This window comes from Aspergillus foveolatus (assembly GCF_047715535.1).
Source record: "Aspergillus foveolatus strain CBS 279.81 unplaced genomic scaffold BDW70scaffold_118, whole genome shotgun sequence".
NCBI lineage: Eukaryota > Fungi > Ascomycota > Eurotiomycetes > Eurotiales > Aspergillaceae > Aspergillus > Aspergillus foveolatus.
In genome coordinates, this window is record NW_027396182.1 from 18627 (window position 1) to 39514 (window position 20888).

General features: G+C 54.8%; 8 protein-coding genes across 8 annotated transcripts; 5 read left to right on the top strand and 3 right to left on the bottom strand.

Moving 5' to 3' along the window:
- Positions 1-650: 650 nt before the first annotated feature.
- Positions 651-2075, bottom strand: BDW70DRAFT_166186 (zinc-binding alcohol dehydrogenase family protein). Its single transcript, XM_073741926.1, has 2 exons — positions 1525-2075; positions 651-1467 (listed from the first exon to the last, which is right to left on the bottom strand). The coding sequence occupies exons 1-2, from the start codon at positions 1782-1784 to the stop codon at positions 681-683; spliced, it is 1047 nt and encodes a 348-aa protein (XP_073591164.1). The 5' UTR covers positions 1785-2075; the 3' UTR covers positions 651-680.
- Positions 2076-2245: 170 nt separating this feature from the next.
- BDW70DRAFT_145036 (uncharacterized protein) lies at positions 2246-4019 on the top strand. Its single transcript, XM_073738361.1, has one exon. It carries the CDS (start codon positions 2334-2336, stop codon positions 3837-3839), a length of 1506 nt encoding a protein of 501 aa, XP_073591165.1. The 5' UTR covers positions 2246-2333; the 3' UTR covers positions 3840-4019.
- A 212-nt stretch (positions 4020-4231) lies between these two features.
- BDW70DRAFT_154270 (tyrosinase family protein) lies at positions 4232-5510 on the bottom strand (the record flags this gene model as incomplete). The annotated part of the gene is made up of 3 exons (XM_073739807.1): positions 4232-4350; positions 4410-5266; positions 5332-5510. The coding sequence occupies 3 exons, from the start codon at positions 5508-5510 to the stop codon at positions 4232-4234; spliced, it is 1155 nt and encodes a 384-aa protein (XP_073591166.1).
- A 249-nt stretch (positions 5511-5759) lies between these two features.
- BDW70DRAFT_166190 (amidohydrolase family protein) lies at positions 5760-6989 on the top strand. Its single transcript, XM_073741927.1, has 2 exons — positions 5760-6077; positions 6145-6989. Exons 1-2 carry the CDS (start codon positions 5879-5881, stop codon positions 6939-6941), a joined length of 996 nt encoding a protein of 331 aa, XP_073591167.1. The 5' UTR covers positions 5760-5878; the 3' UTR covers positions 6942-6989.
- Positions 6990-7010: 21 nt separating this feature from the next.
- On the bottom strand, positions 7011-7830 carry BDW70DRAFT_145041 (uncharacterized protein). Its single transcript, XM_073738362.1, has one exon. The coding sequence runs from the start codon at positions 7493-7495 to the stop codon at positions 7052-7054; it is 444 nt and encodes a 147-aa protein (XP_073591168.1). The 5' UTR covers positions 7496-7830; the 3' UTR covers positions 7011-7051.
- Positions 7831-8570: 740 nt separating this feature from the next.
- On the top strand, positions 8571-15066 carry BDW70DRAFT_164578 (uncharacterized protein; the record flags this gene model as incomplete). The annotated part of the gene is made up of 3 exons (XM_073741499.1): positions 8571-8857; positions 8917-14927; positions 14984-15066. 3 exons carry the CDS (start codon positions 8571-8573, stop codon positions 15064-15066), a joined length of 6381 nt encoding a protein of 2126 aa, XP_073591169.1.
- Positions 15067-15413: 347 nt separating this feature from the next.
- On the top strand, positions 15414-16657 carry BDW70DRAFT_166193 (alpha-L-arabinofuranosidase axhA-2; the record flags this gene model as incomplete). Its single annotated transcript, XM_073741928.1, has 1 exon — positions 15414-16657. Exon 1 carries the CDS (start codon positions 15680-15682, stop codon positions 16655-16657), a length of 978 nt encoding a protein of 325 aa, XP_073591170.1. The 5' UTR covers positions 15414-15679.
- Positions 16658-17800: 1143 nt separating this feature from the next.
- On the top strand, positions 17801-19902 carry BDW70DRAFT_154275 (uncharacterized protein; the record flags this gene model as incomplete). The annotated part of the gene is made up of 8 exons (XM_073739808.1): positions 17801-17927; positions 17980-18107; positions 18256-18341; positions 18406-18446; positions 18477-18820; positions 18873-18977; positions 19025-19233; positions 19488-19902. The coding sequence occupies 8 exons, from the start codon at positions 17801-17803 to the stop codon at positions 19900-19902; spliced, it is 1455 nt and encodes a 484-aa protein (XP_073591171.1).
- Positions 19903-20888: the final 986 nt, after the last annotated feature.

Sequence of the window (20888 nt, forward strand, 5' to 3'; positions counted from 1 at the left end):
AGGGGCTACCGTATGTCTCGACTTGAGTGAAGCCAATAATAGCTGTTTAGCAGACCAGGTTATTATGAGGGGCATTTTAACATCACGAACAATTAGGCAATACGAGTTCAGCCTGGGAGCCTTGTGGGTTAAGAATACCAACGAAGATCGAACATTGGCAAAAGGCAGCCTGATGCCTTTGCCGTATTCCCCTGGGGCAGCCGAAATTGTTCTATTCCGTCACTTACGTGTTTTTATACCAGAATTCGCGCAAATTCAGCATGCGGGCTATCATCATTGTTTTGGTGCTAGGGAAAGTCTCATCGCCCTCAAGTCTTGATAGATGCCACCGTCGGCCTGATTCACAGCATCTCAGGCGCTCGCCAGCAGGATAGGTGGCTGCAGTGTCCGGAAGACCGCGGACGGAGTCTGCTCCTGGCAGAACGAAGACCTGCCCTGGCTACGGACAATTGCCAGCGTCTTCCTCCAGTTGATTTGTACTATGGCATTCGCTAAGGGTGGGAGCAAAGAGGAGCTGATGTTAGTACAGGGCCACAGGTGTACCGATGACCTACATGTTAAGCGCAGCCACTAGAGAAAGAAACGAAAGAAAAATAAAGAAAAAGGACCAATCGTTCATTGTATGCAATCTTGGACTTGTACACTATACTCTTTTATAAATGCTGCAGCCGGACATGCAATTACAACTCCACAACCAACTTGGTCGCGCTCACGCCCGCCTTGCACCTCTTCAACCCTTCGTTGATCGCCTCAAGACCCTTCCCGACGATTGTTGGCGGAGGCAGGCACTGGATCTTCCCGCTCTCGAGAGCAGGGGTGACAAAGTCATTCCATACCGGGGTTGCAATATCGTTGACCGCGAAGATCATGCCGGCCTTGACGTTGCTCGGGACGTCTGCGGGCGGAGGATGAACCGCAGCCAGATGGCCTCCTCCAAGCTTCTCGAGGATGATCAGATCGCTGGCGTAGGTGTCGGGCGTAGCGACGGCGTCAAAGATTCCCACAAACTCTTGGCCAGATTTCTGAACGGCAGCAACGACCTTGTCGGCGACCCCGGGATCCTTGTGATCGAAGACCTCGGTGGCGCCGCAGCGCTTGCTGAACTCAAAGTTGTGAGCACCAGAGATGGCAATAACCTCAATACCAGCGGCGGTGGCAATCTGGGTCGTCATGGAGCCGACGGACGAAGAGCCGCCCCAGATGACCAAGACTCTGCCCAAGGGCTTGATGGGGTCATCAAGAGACGGATACGGCAGGGCCAGCGCTGGCGTGGAAACGCCGGGCATGGCCACGCCGGGCTCTTTCAGGGAGAGGGCGCAAACGGCCGCCTCGACCGCGAAGGGAACGACGACCCCGTCAGTGAACGAGATAGCGTCCGGCAGGATAGCCGCCTTATTGGCGGGGACGACGGTGTAGAGAGCATAGGCACCATCCTGAGGCCTCCCGGTGACCAGGTTAATAGCGTGGCTACAATATCAGAGTCAGTCCTGAGCCAAGTCGACAAGTCAATGGCCATGAACTTACCCAATCACCCGGTCCCCCTTCTTGAACCGCTCGACGTCTGGACCCGTCTCGTGAACTGTACCGGCGACGTCGCAGCCGAAGATGGTGGGCCACTGCTGGACAAAGACGCCGACGTCCTGCATATGGGTGTCGAGTGGGTTGATGGCCACCGCGGCGTTCTTAACCACAATCTCGCCTGGGCCGGCCGTAGGGACGGGGGCGTCACCGACTTCTAGGGCATTGCCTGCCTTGGTGAGCCACGCAGCTTGGTTGGTTGCCATCTTGTTCTGAAGGAGATTATGTGTTATTGAGTGAGGATGAGAAGACTGAGCAGAGACGAGACTGGATGATGGGTATGGAATGGAAAACCATCAAGGCGATGACGGTGAAGCAGTGGCAATATATACATCTTGAGGCTGTGAAGAACTTTTAACAATCCACCAAATGGCAGGTGCAATTCTGTAGCAGTACAGAAGAGATGAGGGGGAGGGGAAGGGGGGACGAGGGTGAGTCCAGAGTATCCCAGTGCATAGAAGAGAACGGCAGGTGCCGTTCTCTCTCGCTTATTGCAAGCCGCTTGCAAGAATAAGAACGGCAGGTGTGATTCTACTCTTAGTCAGCTATGCTTATGAACAGGACGATACGATACGGTACTGTATGGTACTGTCGTAGCCTGTTCGGCTTGGCATTCTTCTCATTCCACTCATTCCTGCTCGAGTCGTGTTAATCCTCTAGTCTGTGACCAACCTCCCTCCAACCTCCCTCCAACCTCCCTCCAACCTCCATCGCACTCCTCCGTCTGGAGTCCATCATGTCTCTTGCACGACAGGATGCCCACCGTGAGATTCGGACCCCGGAAGATCCTCGAGTACGACGGCCGCTACGGGGTTCTGATCTGCCACGAATGCCGGTATGCGATCCAGAAGAGCGCGCTACAGAGCCACCTGCTGCGCCATAAGATCTACCGTACCGACCGCCAGCAGCTGGTCGCTTTGATTAACGGGCTCGATCTCCTCGAGCCTGACGATGTGTTGCTGCCGCCCCCAGAGTCGCCCCCGGTCGACGGGCTGCCGGTCATCGCGGGGTATCGCTGTACGGCCCCTGGTTGCGCTAATCTCTGTGCGAGTTTGAAGCGCATGAAGGGCCACTGGAGAGAGAGCCATGGTCTTGCTGATGCCTCACTTACCCGTCCAGCCAAGCTACAGACTTTCTTTCGGGGGACCAAGATCCGCTACTTTGAGGTGACTCCTACGACAGAGGAAGAGGCCGACGAGGATAAGGAGAGCGAGAATGACGAGGATGAAGGAGATGATGATATGGAGAAGCAGGAAGACGGCAAAGGTGGCCAGCAGTCAACAACGGTCACTACTTCTCCCGGCCCTCCCGCTCCCTCTGTCAACGTGGACCTTGGAACCCTATCCTACTTTCACCATTTCACGTCGGCAACGAGCCTGACACTACCGAGTCCGCAGGACACGCAGTCGGCGGCTCAATACTGGCAAGAGCAGGCAGTCCCTCAAGCGCTCCAGCAGAGATGGTTAATGTGCGGTCTGCTGGCGCTCGCTGCCTGCCACTTGGCCGCATTCCCGGACAATGCGGCGGCTGTCCAACAGCACCGCAAACGAGCGGCTGAATTCTCGCTCGAGTTTCGAACGGGCTGGAGAGAACTGGCCGGCACAGCTGGCGAGGGTCTGCGGGAGGTCGCGACCGAAATCGAGTGTTTGCTACGTTGTGCACACTGGGCGCTGGCTGAATCCCCCTGCGATCAACGCATCATGCCAGAGCCGGGCGTACCAGAGCACCTCCAGTCCATAATCGCCACCATTCAGAGTACTGTCCCCCGGGCCGCACCGCATGAAGCTGAGACGCCGGCCTACGCGACACGAATTCTCAGATGGAACACCACAGAGGCCGGGAACAGCGTCCTCGCGGAAATTCGGAACCGCCTTCGCGACCTACCAGCTCGAATGGCCGATACCTTTGGGAGACCGGAGAATATTCAGGACGTTTTTGTCCTCCTGTCAGCCCTTGCAGCGCTGGGTGAGTGCTGTGACACGAGCTTTGTGTCGGAGGAAGTTGGGCCAGCGTGGTGGGGGATGGCGACCTGGTGGACGCGAGTGCCGCTTCGTTTCAAGGAGCTGGTGGCACGCCACTATCCAGCATCTCTCGTGGTAGTCGCCCATTGGGCAGCCCTGATGGTCAATCGAACCGAGCGCTGCGGATGTTGGCTGGTCAAGGGGTTGGCCATGACGATCTTACTGCGGATCGCTGAGCGACTGCCGGAGGATGATGACGGAAATGTGCAGCGGCTTGTTGCGCTTACTATCGCGGCCTAGACTATTATAACGAGACAAATTCCTCCAGCCCTTTGCCAAAGCACGGCCAGAAGATTTGATAATCTGGCTAGCTGCCCGGGGCGTTTGTGCTAGAATATCCTTGCATCTGATAGAAGCATACATACATACTAGCCTGCGGTGACATCATACATAACCCAATCTCGCTGCGCTCGAGTCAAGACAGGAAGAATTAAATTAAAATATGCATATCTTCTAATCAAAGCTCCTATAATTATACAATCAGGCAATATCGCGAGACCGTGCGATAGCGACCGGGCACCGACTAGGCACCGACTACCTCGCCCCAGCCGCATACTCGGGGTCCAAGCATGTATCAGCCAAGAGATCCACTCATCCGTGGAGTGTCCCCATTCGCCAATTACGTCTCACGATTACTCATATATATAGCAATATCCGTTCTTGGTAGGGCTCATGGCAGTCCCGATTGTAATCTCGGGGCTGAAGTCGAATACCATTGTGTCGTTCAGGGTTGCGTTACGGCTGGGCGGTACTGTCATTGCAGACTGTCAGCTCAACTGCTCATGATCCAGCGCAAAGGTAGGCTCTTACAGTTCAGAAGCGTTAGCGTGCCGTCCAGGGCATACTCCCTCGTCTCCAGGTCCAGGGCTTGCCAGATGGTCCAGATGCGGTCGACCTGGGCGTGGTGGAACCAGAACAGCGGATCGCCAGGCGAAGTGAAAATATCATTGTCGACGCCCGATATGAAGATATGACCGGCCAGATGCGGGCCTTGGAAGAACAAAGGATGGAATTGGTGCATGTCGGTCACGTTGACGAGCATGTTGAGGATGATGTCCCAGGAGGCGCCTTGCTGGAGGAGGGTGTTATTGAAGTCTCTGATCAGGCGACGTGGGTTGTATCCCAACCCGTCCGGACGTGGGTTTGGAGGAACATATTGACCGTTATCGTACGAATAGAGGACGGGTCCGAGGTGAAGCTCCCAGTCGACGAGGGGGCCGTCGTAGATGTACCCACCGCCGGTTCCGGGAGGAGTATAGATGGCGGTATCAGGGGACGGGTTGGGGATCGGGAAAAGCTGGAGGGTGCCGTTGCGGTTGGGAATATACACCCCGTTGCCTGATAGCGAGGTGTTGGAGCCGTCATAGAGGGGGTTGGCCGTGATGGGGAGATTAGCCCAGTGGGACCACTCCCAGTAGGGCTGGTAGCCCGTGTATCCGCATTCCTCGCGCAGCGCCTTTTCATACAGGTAGACGAAATGGCGGTGCCAGGCGAAGAAGGACCCTGTGGCGTGAATGGTCCTGGTATGGCGGATGTGGGCGGCCTGGAAGTCATCGAACCGGGACCGCGCACCTGGAGCCAGCTCAGGATCAATGATGGAGGGTAAGCGGGCCAGGCATTTGACCGCTTCGATGTATTCAAGCCGGGTCTCGACATCCAGGGTGCTCCTGGCAAGCCGGTCAGCAAATGGCAATTGGGGAAGGGGGAGAGCGACGCATGGACGTATACATACCACTCTCTGCGAACCGCAAGGTTATTGGGGGTGCAAGCACCTTGCCTTAGTAGTCCCTGCTTGGTCTTCCATTGGTACTCATGGACGAGCCTCTGCATAAGCGGCGGATTGGCATTTGCTCGACAAAAGAGGAAAATGAGAGCGGCAAGCGCTGTGACAAGCGGGTTGAAGGCCAACATGGTTATCCCAAGTGTAATTGATGGTTAACGGTAGCTACCCAGAAGCAAAGACGGAACCCATTTTATATGCCCTGCAATTCTTTCCCCTCGGCAATCAGACCACCGTTCAAACATGAACTATGCGTCAAGAAACGAAGGGGCGGAGGATGTCTCAGACAACCTCGTGTGCCTCGTATTGGGGCAGTCCCTGGCTGCTCCAGTTGCTGTGCCCTAATACCCGGCGTATACGGAATATTTGTATCGATCCACGTCAGCATTTAGACTGGAGCCTCTATGGGGAAAATATATAGAGAGAGTATGAATGGCCGGTCTACCTTGGGGTGTCCAAAAAAAAAAACGCAGAACAACTTAGCATTCCACTGGCAAGAATGACTCCGCCACTCCTTGCCCTCGAAGAACACTACTACTCGACCGCCATCTTCAACTCGATTGGCGAGACCTTCCAGCGAACCCTGCAAGGCGTGCCTGGTCTTGCCGACCAGCTGCGAAGCCTCGGAGATGGGCGACTCGAGGCTATGAACCGCGGGAGCATCTCGCTGCAGGTGGTCTCCCATGCTTTTACTCCGGGTCAGTAAGGCCTACTGTAACCCATAATAGCACAAAAGCCACGCGAGCTGACCGTATAGATCGATAGGTGGACCCAGCGCCGAAGCCTGCAGAGCAGGCAACGATGAGCTTGCGGCCGAGATTGCCCAGATCAGCGATCCCCAGCGCTTCGCTGCCTTCACCGTGCTGCCCGTTGCAGACCCAGCTGCCTCGGCGGCGGAGCTGGACCGGTCTGTTTCTGAATTAGGATTCGTCGGTGCGTTGATTGACAACCATGCGGACGGAAAGCATTTCGATAGTCCCCACTATGATGTCCTCTGGGCCAAGGCGTGCGAGCTCGATGTGCCCATCTACCTGCACCCTACCTGGCCCTCGGCCCGCATGGCCGAGAGCTTCATGGGCTCCTACCCCATCCCCGTCGGGATCAGTCTAGGCGGCCCGGGCTGGGGCTGGCATCCCGATGTTGGCCTCCACGTGCTGAAGCTGTTCGCTGCGGGAGTGTTTGATCGCTTCCCAAGGCTGAAGATCATCGTGGGCCACATGGGCGAAATGCTTCCCTATATGCTCGAACGAGCCAGTGACATGAGCACTCGCTGGGGCGGATGGGGCCCTCGAGACCGACCGCTCCGGCAGGTTTGGGATGAGAATATCTGGATCACTACATCAGGGAGTTGGAGCCTGGCACCCCTGAAGTGCATCCTCCACAACACAAAAGTGGAGCGCATCATGTACAGCGTTGACTACCCCTTCGAATCCAACGAGCGGGGACTGGAGTGGTTCAAGGAGCTCGAGGGCAGTGGCCTGTTGACCGAGGAGCAGTTGGAGATGGTGGCCTACCGTAACGCGGAGGACTTGCTCAAGGTGCATGTGAAGAGGGAGCAGTGATAAAACAGTGGGAATGGGCCTAGTGCAGTACGGTTCCCGGGATCGAGTCTATATTTGGAAAATGGGATAGGGGTAGAGAGCACTGCACAATGGGAGCTATTCAAGTCTGCCTATGCAACTGTGCCTTCAATTATATCCTCGGCACCACTAAGAAATGCCACATTTCCCTCCACCACTCGCCGGACGCTATCCTGATCATCCTCATTTGGAAGGTCAACGCGAGGCTCGAGCCCTCGATGTAGCATGACAAAGGCCATACAGCGGTAGGGCGTGGGATACGCTAAAGCCTTCTCTGGTATCACCAGCGGCGCCGCAGCGTCTCGGCCGGGAAAGGAGCAGACCAGTCGGTCGCGGACATAGATTGCTTCTAGCCGGACAATTCGCCACGGACCGGCGTCTGATAGTTTCTGTAATCGGGAGAGCAGTCGCATATACGAGGCCAGCTCATATTCAACCCCATCCAGCGTGATGGAGCTGGTGATGAGACAAAATGCCGCGCTGGTGGCTCGGCGACCGCGGACTTGGACGTCGACCGGATCAAAGGAGGAGTGCATCACGTTGACTCGACCTTGATGCACTCTGGCTGAGCGTTCCAGAAACGCGTCGATATTTCCCTGGAACCTGTTCTAGTCAGCGCGCAGCCTGCTGTGGTCTGAGCTGGCTGTGCATACCAGGAAACGTCGATGTAGGTCATGCTCGCGTCGGGATGATAGGCTCCCCGGCACAGCTCCCACTGAGCTGTGTCCCGGTAGTAGCGCTCGCGTTTCAGAAGATTGGTGATCTCGGCAATCTCAGTAGCCATGTTTAGGGATGCGACGGTTTGACAGGGATGGTGGGCGGGTAGGTTTATGGGAGTAGGCTTTTGGAGTCCTTATGAGCGGGCTCAACCACAGTTCCCTTCAAACAATGCTGAGTATTGAGGCTGCAAGTGAATGGAATGCGGTCTGATTCATTGTAGGAGCAGAGTATCTGTGATGATTCATATCTGGACCAGAGTATAAGCTGCATCGGAGGCGTATGCCGTCATAGGGCTGATGGCGATTCGCCCACAAGATGATCTGACCCGGAAAATTTCTGTTTTTCTTCCGTATCTCACTAAGATTCGCCCAAGGATAAGCTTGCAGAAGTGTGGTCTTACGATGTACTATGGCTGTAACGCTGATGTCGCTTCAGGGCTGACATCAATGGCCAGATTGAGGCTCTATCAGGTCTGTATGCTCAACAGATACTCACGGACCAGAGTCCCATACACTCCACTACTGAAACAATTCTTCGTATACTGTATACTCTGGCACTCTGGACCCTGGTATCGACGAGAATAGTACCTAGACGAGCATGGCTATGCCTCTTGCCCGACTTGCCCAAGGGGGCAGGCTACAACGCAGCTGAAGGATTGCCCAGCTTCAGCTTCCAGCCATGATCAAGTGAGCTAAAAGGAAGAGGGCTTGGGAGGCGAATTACAATTGACAAGGCGAGGCTATATAAAACATCCCATTGCACCTGCTTTGGAGTTGAGCTTGATATCACGGAGCTCGAATCTTCACGGCAATAGAACAGCAGTGCCGCTATAATATCATAGACATATTTCCCCATCTCGATATCTAATTATCTTATCTTTATCCCGTCACCATGGCTCCAAACCACGTTCTTTTTTTCCCGCAGGAGCGGGTCACCTTTGATGCCGTGCACGACTTAAACGTGCGCTCCAAGTCACGCCGCAGACTCCAGAGCCTTTTGGCCGCGGCATCAACCGTCGTACAGCGCCAGGCAGCGTCTCTCGATGGACTCGAGCGTGCCGATATCGGTTCCTTTGAGGACTTGGTGGAGCTCGCTGAGCGGCAGACCACCCAGACCCGGGGTAGCATTGTCGCTGACCTGGTACTTCTGACCACCATCCAGATCGGCCAGCTGCTTGTGTACGTCTCCTTGACCCGGCAATTCCTGAAGTCTCCTTCTGACGTTAGTATTCCAATAGTCTCGCCGAAGATGATCCAGCGATCTTATCCGGACATGGAGGGGCAAGGGCAATTCCCATGGGGTTCGGCGCCGGGTTGGTGGCTGCTGGTGTAGCTGCTGGCGCCACGACAGCCGATGGGATTGTCAACTTGGGCCTGGAGGCTGTCTCGGTGGCCTTTCGTCTGGGGGTAGAACTCCAGCGAAGGGGAAAAGACATCGAAGACTCGAATGGCCCATGGGCGCGAGTGGTCTCCAGCGCCACCACCATTGCAGACCTGGAACAGGCTCTGGATAAGATCAACGCCTCACTCAGGCCGATAAACCAAGCATATATTGGCGAGGTCATGACAGAAAGCACGGTCGTCTTTGGGCCGCCGTCCACCTTGGACGCCCTGGCAAGTAGACCGGAACTCGCCCATGCAACGATCACCACCCCTGCCTCAGCACTGGCCCAGGTGCCGCTGCATGGGGCTCATCTGCCCCCTATCAGCGCGGCCATGATTGCAGCTTCTTCGTCACAACAGGCCACAGAGCTTTGGACGCTTGCTGTGGAGGAAGTCGCCAACAAGCCCATCGACGTTCATCAGGCCGTCGCTGCCCTGATTAATGATCTGCATAGGGCCAATATCACAGACATCGTCCTCACTGCTATCAGCGCCTCAACCGAGACGTCGGGAATCCAGAGTCTCCTGGAGAAGAATGACCTCGCGGTAGAGCTTGGGCAGCTCAGTCCAAAGCCGAGGCCGTACGGAAACGACCTCGACAGCATCCCAGCCGACGCCATTGCCGTCGTTGGCATGTCCGGACGCTTCCCCAACAGCGACACTCTCGACGAGTTCTGGCGGCTGCTGGAGACCGCAACTACAACCCATCAGATCATCCCCGAGAGCCGGTTCGACGTCAACGACTTTTATGACCCTACTCGCGCAAAGCACAACGCGCTCCTGGCGCGCTACGGTTGCTTTTTGAAGAACCCCGGCGACTTTGACCACCGGCTCTTCAACATCTCTCCTCGCGAGGCGATGCAGATGGATCCCGTGCAGCGGATGCTCCTCATGACCACGTACGAAGCCCTGGAGATGGCGGGCTACTCACCTCCAACCCCCGCCGCACCGGGCGACAGCGAGCAGGCGCCGCCTCGCATTGCGACCTACTTTGGCCAGACAATCGACGACTGGAAGAGCATCAACGACCAGCAGGGAATCGACACCCACTATCTCCCCGGTGTCAACCGCGGCTTCGCGCCTGGCCGACTATCGCATTTCTTCCAGTGGGCTGGTGGCTTCTACAGCATCGACACAGGCTGCTCGTCCAGTGCGACAGCACTGTGCCTTGCTCGGGACGCTCTGACGGCAGGCAAGTACGACGCCGCCGTTGTCGGCGGTGGTACACTGCTGACCGCACCGGAATGGTTTGCAGGACTGAGCCAGGGAGGGTTCCTGTCGCCTACAGGCGCTTGCAAGACGTACTCAGACAGCGCGGACGGCTACTGCCGTGGTGAGGGCGTGGGTGTAGTGATTCTCAAGCGTCTGGCTGACGCGGTCCGGTCCAAGGACAACGTCATTGCAGTGATCGCCGGTGCTTCTCGCAACTGCAATGCGGGCGCTGGCTCCATCACCTACCCAGGCGAGAAGGCCCAGGGGGCTCTCTATCGCCGAGTGTTGCGCCAGGCGGCCGTCAGGCCGGAGCAAGTGGACGTCGTCGAGATGCATGGAACCGGGACACAGGCTGGGGACCGTGTTGAGACCCATGCGGTTCAGAGCGTCTTTGCGCCGTCAAACAGGACCCAGCGCGAGAAACCGCTGATTGTGGGCGCCCTAAAGGCCAATATCGGTCACAGCGAGGCCGCCGCGGGTATCATCTCCCTGATGAAGGCAATTCTCATCCTGCAGCACGACAAGATTCCAGCGCAGCCGAACCAGCCCATCAAATTGAACCCATATCTCGAACCGCTAATCGGGAAACAGATCAAGCTAGCGAATGGACAATCGTGGACCCGGAACGGCACTGAGCCCCGGTATATCTTTGTCAACAACTTCGACGCTGCCGGAGGCAATGTGAGCATGCTGCTACAAGATCCCCCGGCATTCGCCCTGCCAGCCCCAGCTTCTGGGTCTGATGTTCGTACACACCATGTCGTTGTCACCTCCGGACGCACCGCAACGGCCCATGAGGCCAACCGAAAGCGCCTTCGCGCGTACATCTCTGCGCACCCAGACACCAATCTCGCCGACCTCGCCTACACGACAACCGCGCGCCGCATGCACAATGTCCACCGTGAGGCGTATGTAGTCTCATCTACTGCTGACCTTTTGCGGCAGCTCGAGAAGCCATTGGCAGATAAGGTGGAATCAGGGCCGCCACCCGCAGTCGTTTTTGCCTTCACAGGCCAGGGCGCGCAGAACCTGGGCATGGGGGGTGCTATGTATAGGACGTCGCCCACCTTCCGTCGCCTCTTGGACTCTCTGCAGTCAATCTGCGAAGTGCAGGGACTGCCGACGAAGTTCCTCAACGCCATCCGCGGTGGCGGCGCCGAAGGCGCTGCCGTCACCGAAGTGGACATGCAGGTTGCGACTGTCGCCCTCGAGATCGCTCTCGCTCGGTACTGGCAGTCGCTGGGCATCAGACCGACGGTACTAATCGGCCACAGCCTGGGCGAGTATGCGGCGCTCTGCGTGGCCGGGGTGCTGTCGACCAGCGATGCTCTGGCCCTGGCCTTCAGACGCGCCACCCTCATCTTCACTCGGTGTCCGCCATCCGAGGCAGCAATGCTGGCTGTTGGACTGCCAATGCGCACAGTGCAGTATCGCATCCGTGATTCAGCGGCCACGACTGGGTGCGAGATTTGCTGCGTCAACGGCCCATCCAGCACAGTGGTAGGGGGCCCTGTCGCCGCCATCGAGGCCCTCGACGAATATCTGAAGTCAGACGGCAAGGTCTCGACCACGCGTCTGCGTGTGCAGCATGCTTTCCATACTCGCCAGATGGATGTCCTGCTGGACGATCTCGAGGCCAGTGCAGCCCAGGTTCCCTTCCACGCGCCGACCCTCCCTGTGGCGAGCACCGTCCTGGGACGCATTGTCAGGCCCGGCGAGCAGGGCGTCTTCGATTCCAACTACTTGCGCCGTCACACGCGGGAGCCCGTGGCCTTCCTTGACGCCGTGCGCGTTTGCGAGGTGGAGGGACTCATACCAGACCGCTCCTTTGCCGTTGAGATTGGACCCCATCCTATCTGCATCAGTCTGATGGCTGCCTGCCTGCAGTCGACCAAAATCAACGGCTGGCCCAGCCTCCGTCGCGGCGGCGATGATTGGCAATCGGTCTCCTCGACTCTTGCTGCAGCCCACAGTGCGCAGCTCCCGGTGGCCTGGAGTGAGTTTCACAAGGACCATCTTGACAATGTTCGTTTGATCAGTGATCTCCCCACGTATGCATTCGACCTCAAGACCTTTTGGCATTCATACAAAACCCCTGCTGCGGCTGCGAGCGCCGCGTCGGTCACACCATCCACTACCGGGCTCTCGAGGCTGGCATCTACCACACTGCATGCAGTTGAGAAGCTGCAGCGAGAGGAGGGGAAGATATTGGGGACGTTTACGGTGGACCTCTCCGATCCCAAGCTGGCCAAGGCCATCGGTGGCCATGTCGTCGATGAGTCGGCCATTTGCCCAGCCAGTATCTTCATCGACATGGCCTACACCGCGGCAGCTTTCCTAGAGCAGGAGAACGGCGCTGGGGCTGCACTTAACACTTACGAGCTGAGCAGTCTAGAGATGCACAGCCCGCTGGTGCTCCGCGAGGACATGGAAGTCCTGCCGCAGGTCTGGGTCGAGGCGGTCCTCGATATCAAGTCCAATGCCGTGTCTGTGCACTTCAAGGGCCAAACCTCGAAAGGAGCAGTTGGGTACGGCTCGGCGACGATGCTCTTGGGCCAGCTCGATTCGGCCGTTCGAAGGGACTGGTCTCGCATCCAGCCGCTGGTCAGGGCGCGCGTGCAGACCCTCAACCGCTCCATCCGGCCTCGCGAAGTCCATGCCATGGACACGGCCCTCTTCTACAAGGTCTTCTCAGAGATTGTTGACTACTCGGCGCCCTATCACGCAGTCCAAGAAGCAGTGATAGCCGCCGATTTCCACGACGCTGCTGTCACTCTCCAACTGACGCTCACCGCCGACCTGGGTACCTTCACCAGCAGCCCCTTCGCCGTGGATGCTTTGGTCCATGTTGCCGGCTTCCTGCTCAATGCAGACGTCCGCCGACCGAAGAATGAAGTCCACATTGCCAACCATATTGGCTCGTTGCGCATCGTCGACGATCTCTCTTCGCCTGGTCCATACCACGTCTACGCTACGATCCGCGAGCAGGACCAAAAGGCTGGCACAAGTCTGTGCGACGTCTATGCCACCGATAGTCAAGACCGCCTTGTCGCAGTCTGCTCGGACATCTGCTTCAAGAAGCTGGAGCGAGACTTCTTTGCCCTGCTCACTGGTGCTACCCGCGGCCGCTCGACCAAGCCGGTAGCTGCAGCCCCGGTCAAGGCTGTGCTTAAGCATGCCCGGCAGCTCGCTCCATCGCCTAGCCCTAGCAGTTCTTCCGGCTCGAACACCCCAATGTCGAGGTCGCCAACACCTAGCAGCGTGTCAGACATGGTCGACTTGGGCACAGAGCTGCTGCAGGCAGTTGCTGAGCAGACTGGGGTCAGTGTGGCAGAGATGAAGAGCTCACCCGGCACAACCTTTACCGATTTCGGAGTCGATTCGCAGATGGCCATCTCCATCCTGGCCAACTTCCAGCGCACTACAGCCGTAGAGTTGCCGGCAGCCTTCTTCACCAACTTCCCTACTCCGGCTGATGCCGAAGCCGAGCTGGGCGGCTCAGCACTGGATGACCTGGAGGAGGAGATCACCAAGCCGACCCCTAGCCCAGAACGGACCCAAACCCGTAAGCAAGGCCCGGCACCAAGCCAGCACCTACTCTCTCTTGTGGCTCAAGCGCTCGGGTTGGAAGCCAGTGATCTCACGTCGTCGACGACCTTTGACTCGGTGGGCATGGACTCGATGCTCAGCATCAAAATTACCGCTGCCTTTCAGGCCGAGACGGGAATCGAACTCCCTGCTGCGTTCTTCAGCGCCAATCCTACCGTGGGCGCTGCCCAGGAAGCCCTGGATGACGCGGAGGAGAGCGCCCCTGCCCAGGCATCGTCGACCCCGGCGAAAGAGACCTCGATCGACTTCAGCCGCCAGCACAAATTGGACACCGCCGTCTCGCGTGCAGTCCTGATCCAGGGCCAGTCTCGCTCTCGCGAAGCCCCTCTCTTCTTGACGACCGATGGATCCGGGACCGTTGAGTCCTACATCCACCTTAAAGCCCTTCCCAAGGGCAGGCGGATTTACGCCCTCGAGTCCCCCTTCCTCGAGCAGCCGGAATATTTTGACCTCTCTATTGAGGAGATGGCCACCATTTTCCTGCGCACGATCCGGCGAATCCAGCCTCAGGGACCATACCTCATTGGCGGGTGGTCTGCGGGCTCTATGTATGCCTACGAGGTTGCCCACCGTCTGACGCGCGAGGGCGAAACCATCCAAGCCCTCATCATCCTCGACATGCGCGCTCCCTCGCTCATTCCCACCTCCATTGTAACGACCGATTTTGTCGACAAGCTCGGTACCTTTGAGGGCATTAACCGTGCACGCGACCTCCCTGAAGACCTCTCAGTCAAGGAGCGTGCCCATCTCATGGCAACTTGCCGGGCCCTCTCCCGCTACGATGCACCGGCCTTCCCACCGGACTGCCAGCCAAAGCAAGTCGCCGTTGTTTGGGCCTTGCTGGGTCTCGATAACCGGCCGGATGCACCAATTGCCTCCATGGGTCGACCTGGCTTGGATATCGGTAAGAGTATGTACGAGATGAACCTGGATGAGTTTGAGCGCTACTTCAACTCCTGGTTCTATGGGCGCCGACAGCAGTTTGGGACAAATGGGTGGGAAGATTTACTCGGAGATCATATCGCTGTCTATACTGTCAATGGAGGTACGTTTGAACTATACTGCCCCACATCTCTGATGCCTTACTAACTTGGCCTTCAGATCACTTCTCCATGATGTGCCCGCCCTTTGCTAGTGAGGTTGGTGATATTGTTATTGAAACTGTGACTCGGGCGGTGGAATAGCTGTCATTTATAGATGTATAGACCTTGATGTTTTTAGAGTTTATATAAGAAAACAACTGGTATACTGTGCACGTCTCCAAAGATATACCACAATAGAACATACCACAGTAATATGCTCGCCGACCTGCGTGCATGGCAATGTAGTTGAGGGACCGGCCTGACGTCCTTGAGATCCAACAACCAGCGCAATAAGGAACAGTGGATCCGCCCTCGAAAATGACGCTCTTCAGCATTCGTCCGGGTAATTATTGAGGAAGAAAGTTGTCGACTTTAACCGGATAATCAGGGTTGCGTCCCAAAAGATTCCCAAAGGGCCGATCCTTGCTTGGCGTGTCAAAACACCCTTTCTTTGCGTCGGCGGGCTTGGAGATCCAAGGTCCAGAAAACGAATCAGTGCTTTGAGCCGGTGGAGCAGTACTGAGCGATTGTCTCGGAACCCCCACAGGGTGAAACAAATGACCCCTTTGTGGGGGAAAGCCCCGTGGCAGAAGAGGGAAATCCGTTTCATACAGCCTATTTAGGGTTGACGGTGGTCAGGCACTTCAGCCGAGATCAACAATTTATAGGAACTCTTCCTGCATCTCATCTTGACCTCTTGAATCAACGCGCTACAATGAGAGTCTCCAGTACCTGGCCTAAATTCGCAGCTCTCCTTTGGTCTGCTCCAAGGGTCCTAGCGCAGTGCGGTCTTCCGTCAACGTACAGCTGGACGTCGACTGGCCCGCTCGCTGAGCCCAAGGACGGATGGGCATCACTCAAGGACTTCACCGCGGTCCCGTACAATGGGCAGTATCTCGTGTACGCAACTTACCATGATACGGGCACAAGTTGGGGGTCCCTCAATTTCGGCCTCTTCTCCAACTGGTCCGACATGGCCACAGCAAGCCAGAATGCAATGACTCAGTCTACTGTCGCGCCCACGCTGTTCTACTTCGAGCCGAAGGATGTCTGGATCCTCGCGTACCAATGGGGCCCTACTGCCTTTTCCTACCTGACGTCGAGTGATCCAACCAATGCCAACGGGTGGTCATCACCCCAACCGCTCTTTTCCGGGTCAATTTCAGATTCAGACACCGGTGTCATTGACCAGACAGTCATCGGCGACAGTACCACAATGTACCTCTTTTTTGCGGGAGACAACGGACGCATCTATCGCGCCAGTATGCCCATTGACCAGTTCCCCGGCGATTTCGGCACCGAGTCCGAGATTATCCTGTCAGATGAAAGAAACAACTTGTTCGAAGCTGTCCAGGTGTACACGGTCCCAGGTCAAAGCAAAGACACATATCTGATGATCGTTGAAGCGATCGGGGCGCAGGGGCGCTATTTCCGGTCCTTCACTGCCGACAGCCTTGGTGGCTCATGGACACCGCAGGCAGCCACTGAGAGCGAGCCTTTTGCTGGCAAAGCCAACAGCGGCGCTACTTGGACGGACGATATTAGCCATGGCGACCTTGTGCGCAGTACCCCGGATCAGACAATGAGCATCGACCCTTGCAACCTGCAGCTCCTCTATCAGGGCCGAGATCCCAGCCTCAACCCAGGCTACGATCTTCTGCCATATCGGCCAGGGCTCCTTACCCTGAAGTGACCGTGTTAGGGAAAGAAAGATGGAGCTATCAATACCGTCTTGTGACTTGACTGTGATTTAGCATGCTGGAATGCATTTATTTCGAAACAATTTGAAAGAAATATAGCCGTTCTAAGAAATGCCGCCTCGACTATCGTATTATCATTTATGTCAGCCATGTCATTTGAACTTATCAAACACATGCAAGAACCATAAAATAAACGTAAATACAAAAAGAAAAACCGACAAAAAAAAGCAAATAAATGTGTGTTGTAGAGGGGGCCAATACGTATCAATGGACCGGATCAGAACATCTATTTAGTCCCTGGCAGAGAGACATCCAGCCACAATATCAAATGAGGAAACAGCGGGCTCACTGAAGTAGTGTTTAGATATAAATATTTTCGAACCGACATATCAAATGCGAACGTGTCTTTGGCATTATTTTGAAACCAGTACCTTCCTCTTAGACGAATAGCAGGATACTGGTGTATAGACCAGAGGCCCGGCTGTGTAACGCAGACGTGTTGTTTGAAGAGACGGATCTCCTTCGGGATGTTCTGTCTTTGGGGACAAATTAGAATTATAGACAATAATGACATATCGAATGGCATCAACATAAAGCATATTTGTTCGCAGGAGGACTACAAAAGCAAGGGAACCTTTTCTTGCAGGATAATGGTGTGGTAACCGTGGATGAAGGAAGGACAGGATTAGTGGAAGGGGTTAATGACCGGTGTGACAGGAAGGCGTCCTTGCAATTTACTGGATCAGCATGGTTATTACTTGTTGATAAGTCAATTGAATACATTTCATGGCTAGTGTGGGCTTTGTCTGCTGCCCAAGTCGAGGAGTAGCTCAGGGACTTTCCTTGCTGTCAAAAGGACGCAGCCCTAGGAGCCATACAAGCACTATACCCTGTCAATGGCAGCGGAGAGAACTGTACATCTATACCTTCCAGCATAATATAGTAATAGATACACAAACGTCAACTGTAAACGGTAACAGTCGAGACTCGGTTGCAATTGTTGCGAGAGTATGATTACGTAGTGGTGGCATCAGCCCGGGAAAGTTCTAGGAAGCGCGCCTTTGTGGATAGGTGGCATCTTGGCGATATTGAGAATTCGCAACAGCCAAGAACTCTCATTTTTGCAATCATTCAAAATGGACAGCAAACGGCTCAAGAGCAGTCATACGGCATACCCATACCCGGCCGTCAATGACGCTGATCAAGATCTGGAGCGCCGCCCAGAGGCGGAGAAGCGTGAATGGGAGTACCGTCTGATAGAGAGTTTGTCAATCAAAGCCAAGGGGCGAACACTCTGTACCGCTAACATTAGCAGGAACCAATTCGATGGAGTGGGGCACTGGAGAGAGGGCAACCCTTCAGGCTGGGTTAGAGCCGATGGTTACGAGAGACAATGAGAGACTCCTCCGAACGCATCACAGATCCCTATTGAGAGCTTCGGTGGTTATATATCGTCACATCGCCCTTCGATAAACCTATTTGGTTGATTTCGTGCGATGCTCCCGACATCACGGCTGGCGGGCTGGAGATCCATCTCTTTCCCGCAGGCTATCCACTGACGGAGCGTCTCATACCAACCCCAGCAGCACAGTCCATACTGGCGCAAACCCTGGTGGATGGACAGATCAACCCAAAGAAATTTCTGACAGCACAAGACCTCGACTTTTTGCGGATCCTGTTTTTCGAAATCAATTCGGGCTCAAATACTGGTCGCTGGCTTCCTTCGCGTCTTGTTCAATAGCATCACAGGCTTGGAGCAGACTCGTAACCTCGGTTGTCCGAGTGAGCTGGGCGGGCTTGTTGTGCTTCTAGATACGGCAACGTTTAGTGTGACAGCGCAGAAAATCGATTCAGGTGCGTTTGTGTCGGATAGAGAGGCTAGGTCGGTTGGGAGATTGGGGTTGAAATGGAAATTGATAGAAGGAAAGATGGTTCTAACGACGGTGACGCATGCTTATGTGCGCAATCTTGCATTACCGGCGGTGTTTATGCGTGTTGCAGATTGGGTGATTCGGGCAAAGAATGCACTCTATCGTGTACTGTATCCTCACTGGGACCAGGATTCCCGCACGAACGATTTATCAGGGCAGAGCCAGTCCAATAATCCGAGGGGTAAGGATATTCTGCTCTTTAAGACGAACATCAAGTTATTCCTCGTCCAAGGAGCCATCCGCTTTCCTTAAGGAGTACGCTCACCACTACCATAAGTCGGGGCGATCACCCACTGCTTCGACAACCCAAGCCTATACTCCCGTTCTCGGCCGGTACCGGCATGACCTCTCCTTGATCGAGGGAGAAACCCTACCTGATGTGGTGAGCCCCCCGGGGTATCCGACAATCTCCGCATGGGCACCATACAGAAAGTCCTCGCGGGGGCACCACTATATACTGTGGCTCTCAATGCTCAGACAGAACGCTGGAGAGTTATTGAAGGGGCCAATGTCACGCCCGCACTGGCGAGTTCAGTTTTGCTAGGAAGTGAGTACATTTGGAACTGTGAAGCGAGCAATCAGGCCGTAGCAATTCTGTGGCGGTCCAAGGACAAGGTTGACAGGGGAGAGGTTTCTCCGTGTTGTGGATGCTCAGAGGGGAAAGGGCAGAAGGAAGCTGTATCAACCACACGGACGTAGCCTACTAAGGATCGGATGCCATATGACGATTGATTATCTATCTCGTTGACAATAGATATCTTCTACTGTGTGTCTGTACATTGAGAGGTCAGATCCTCAGGGGTTAGAGATCGCGCCCAAGCCACGATGTCACGTGGCGTAAGCCGGCATATACAAGACATTTCCATATCACCTACAATATAATGAGGGTCAGATCCGGGTTAGAGATTAGGCCGCTTGTATCACTTGGTGTAAGCCAGCCACAGAGGCTCATCGTGTACACCGAAGGTCACATGATATTTCCGTATCACTCCGGGGCGGTGCTGTGTACCGGTGTCCCGACTGACCAGCATGGCGAAGCTGTCATTTTTCAGAACTATGAGACAGGCCTAAGGATGTGGGAGTCAGAAGGATCCTCGTTGTTCGCAAAAATAAAAGCTGGGTTTCTGTTACCTGGGGAGATCCGGGAATCGAAGACTGTAGATTTTAGTCCACAGCAACCAATTAATTACAACACTGTGGCAAAGAGAGTGCCGTGCAAATTGAAAGACGATAGGCATAAGGTCTTTGACCTTTTTCGCAACCACCATTATCAGGAACTCTTAAATTTGCTTCCGAGTCATGGGTAACAGATCGAGGAGAGGTGGGAGAATCAAGTGAAGGACACTAGCCGGGAAGCGCTTTCGTTACGGAGGCTAACTGCTTTTGTACTCTGTACTAAAGCCGCCCTAGTACCGGATATTAGCAAAAATTAGTTACTACATTATGTTTATTCCATCTGCTATACACCGTAAGTATTATCGCCACAGTGGAGCTGTTGAGGCGACACTGTGCGAGAGAATCGCCTGTTGACAAGTCATAATATATATATACAAACGTCTTAATCCCCAGATCTCTTTTACTTTTCGTTCTTACACTAAATATCATGGTAGAGAACTAGAGATCACAACATCTAGAACTCAGGCCTACAAGCGACTTGTCCAGCAAGGCCGCTAGCTTGACGCTGACACGAGCGTCCGCACAAAAACCCAGCGTCTTTTCTTTCTACATCTTGAACAGCGACTATTAGGCAAGTGGTGGAAAATACCAATACCACTCAGAGAAACTGGAGTTTTTCTTGTCAAGCGCAGCAGATAGATATGGTTCGTGCAGAACTCCGGAAATGTGTTCCCCTGATGATTCACCCGTAACGACATATATTCCATATTGTGGCCTTTACTTTGGCTGAAGCTGTTATGGGAGTCTACAATCAAGGCTGGTAAATTTGGGTGTGTTCCTCAACTTGCTGGCTTAGATCCATCTTCAACAAGTACGAGAACTAACTGCAGATATTTCATACAACTCTGGTATTTTGCATTTTGGAGTTCTCCATTATTTACACGTGACAAGACTATGAAATCAGCCCATAAGCAACCGAGGTTACAGTAGAGAAAGATCTCTCTAATAACTCTAGGACAAAGCCTTAGCAGAGAGGGTTTATCAGAAGCCAGTATTATTACTAGTGAATAGGCTCATATTATATAGGGCTGTTCACGATTTGCCTATCTGCCTATTTTGACGATACTATATCGTTGACGATACTATATAGTCTATCATTAAGCTTGACGATACTATT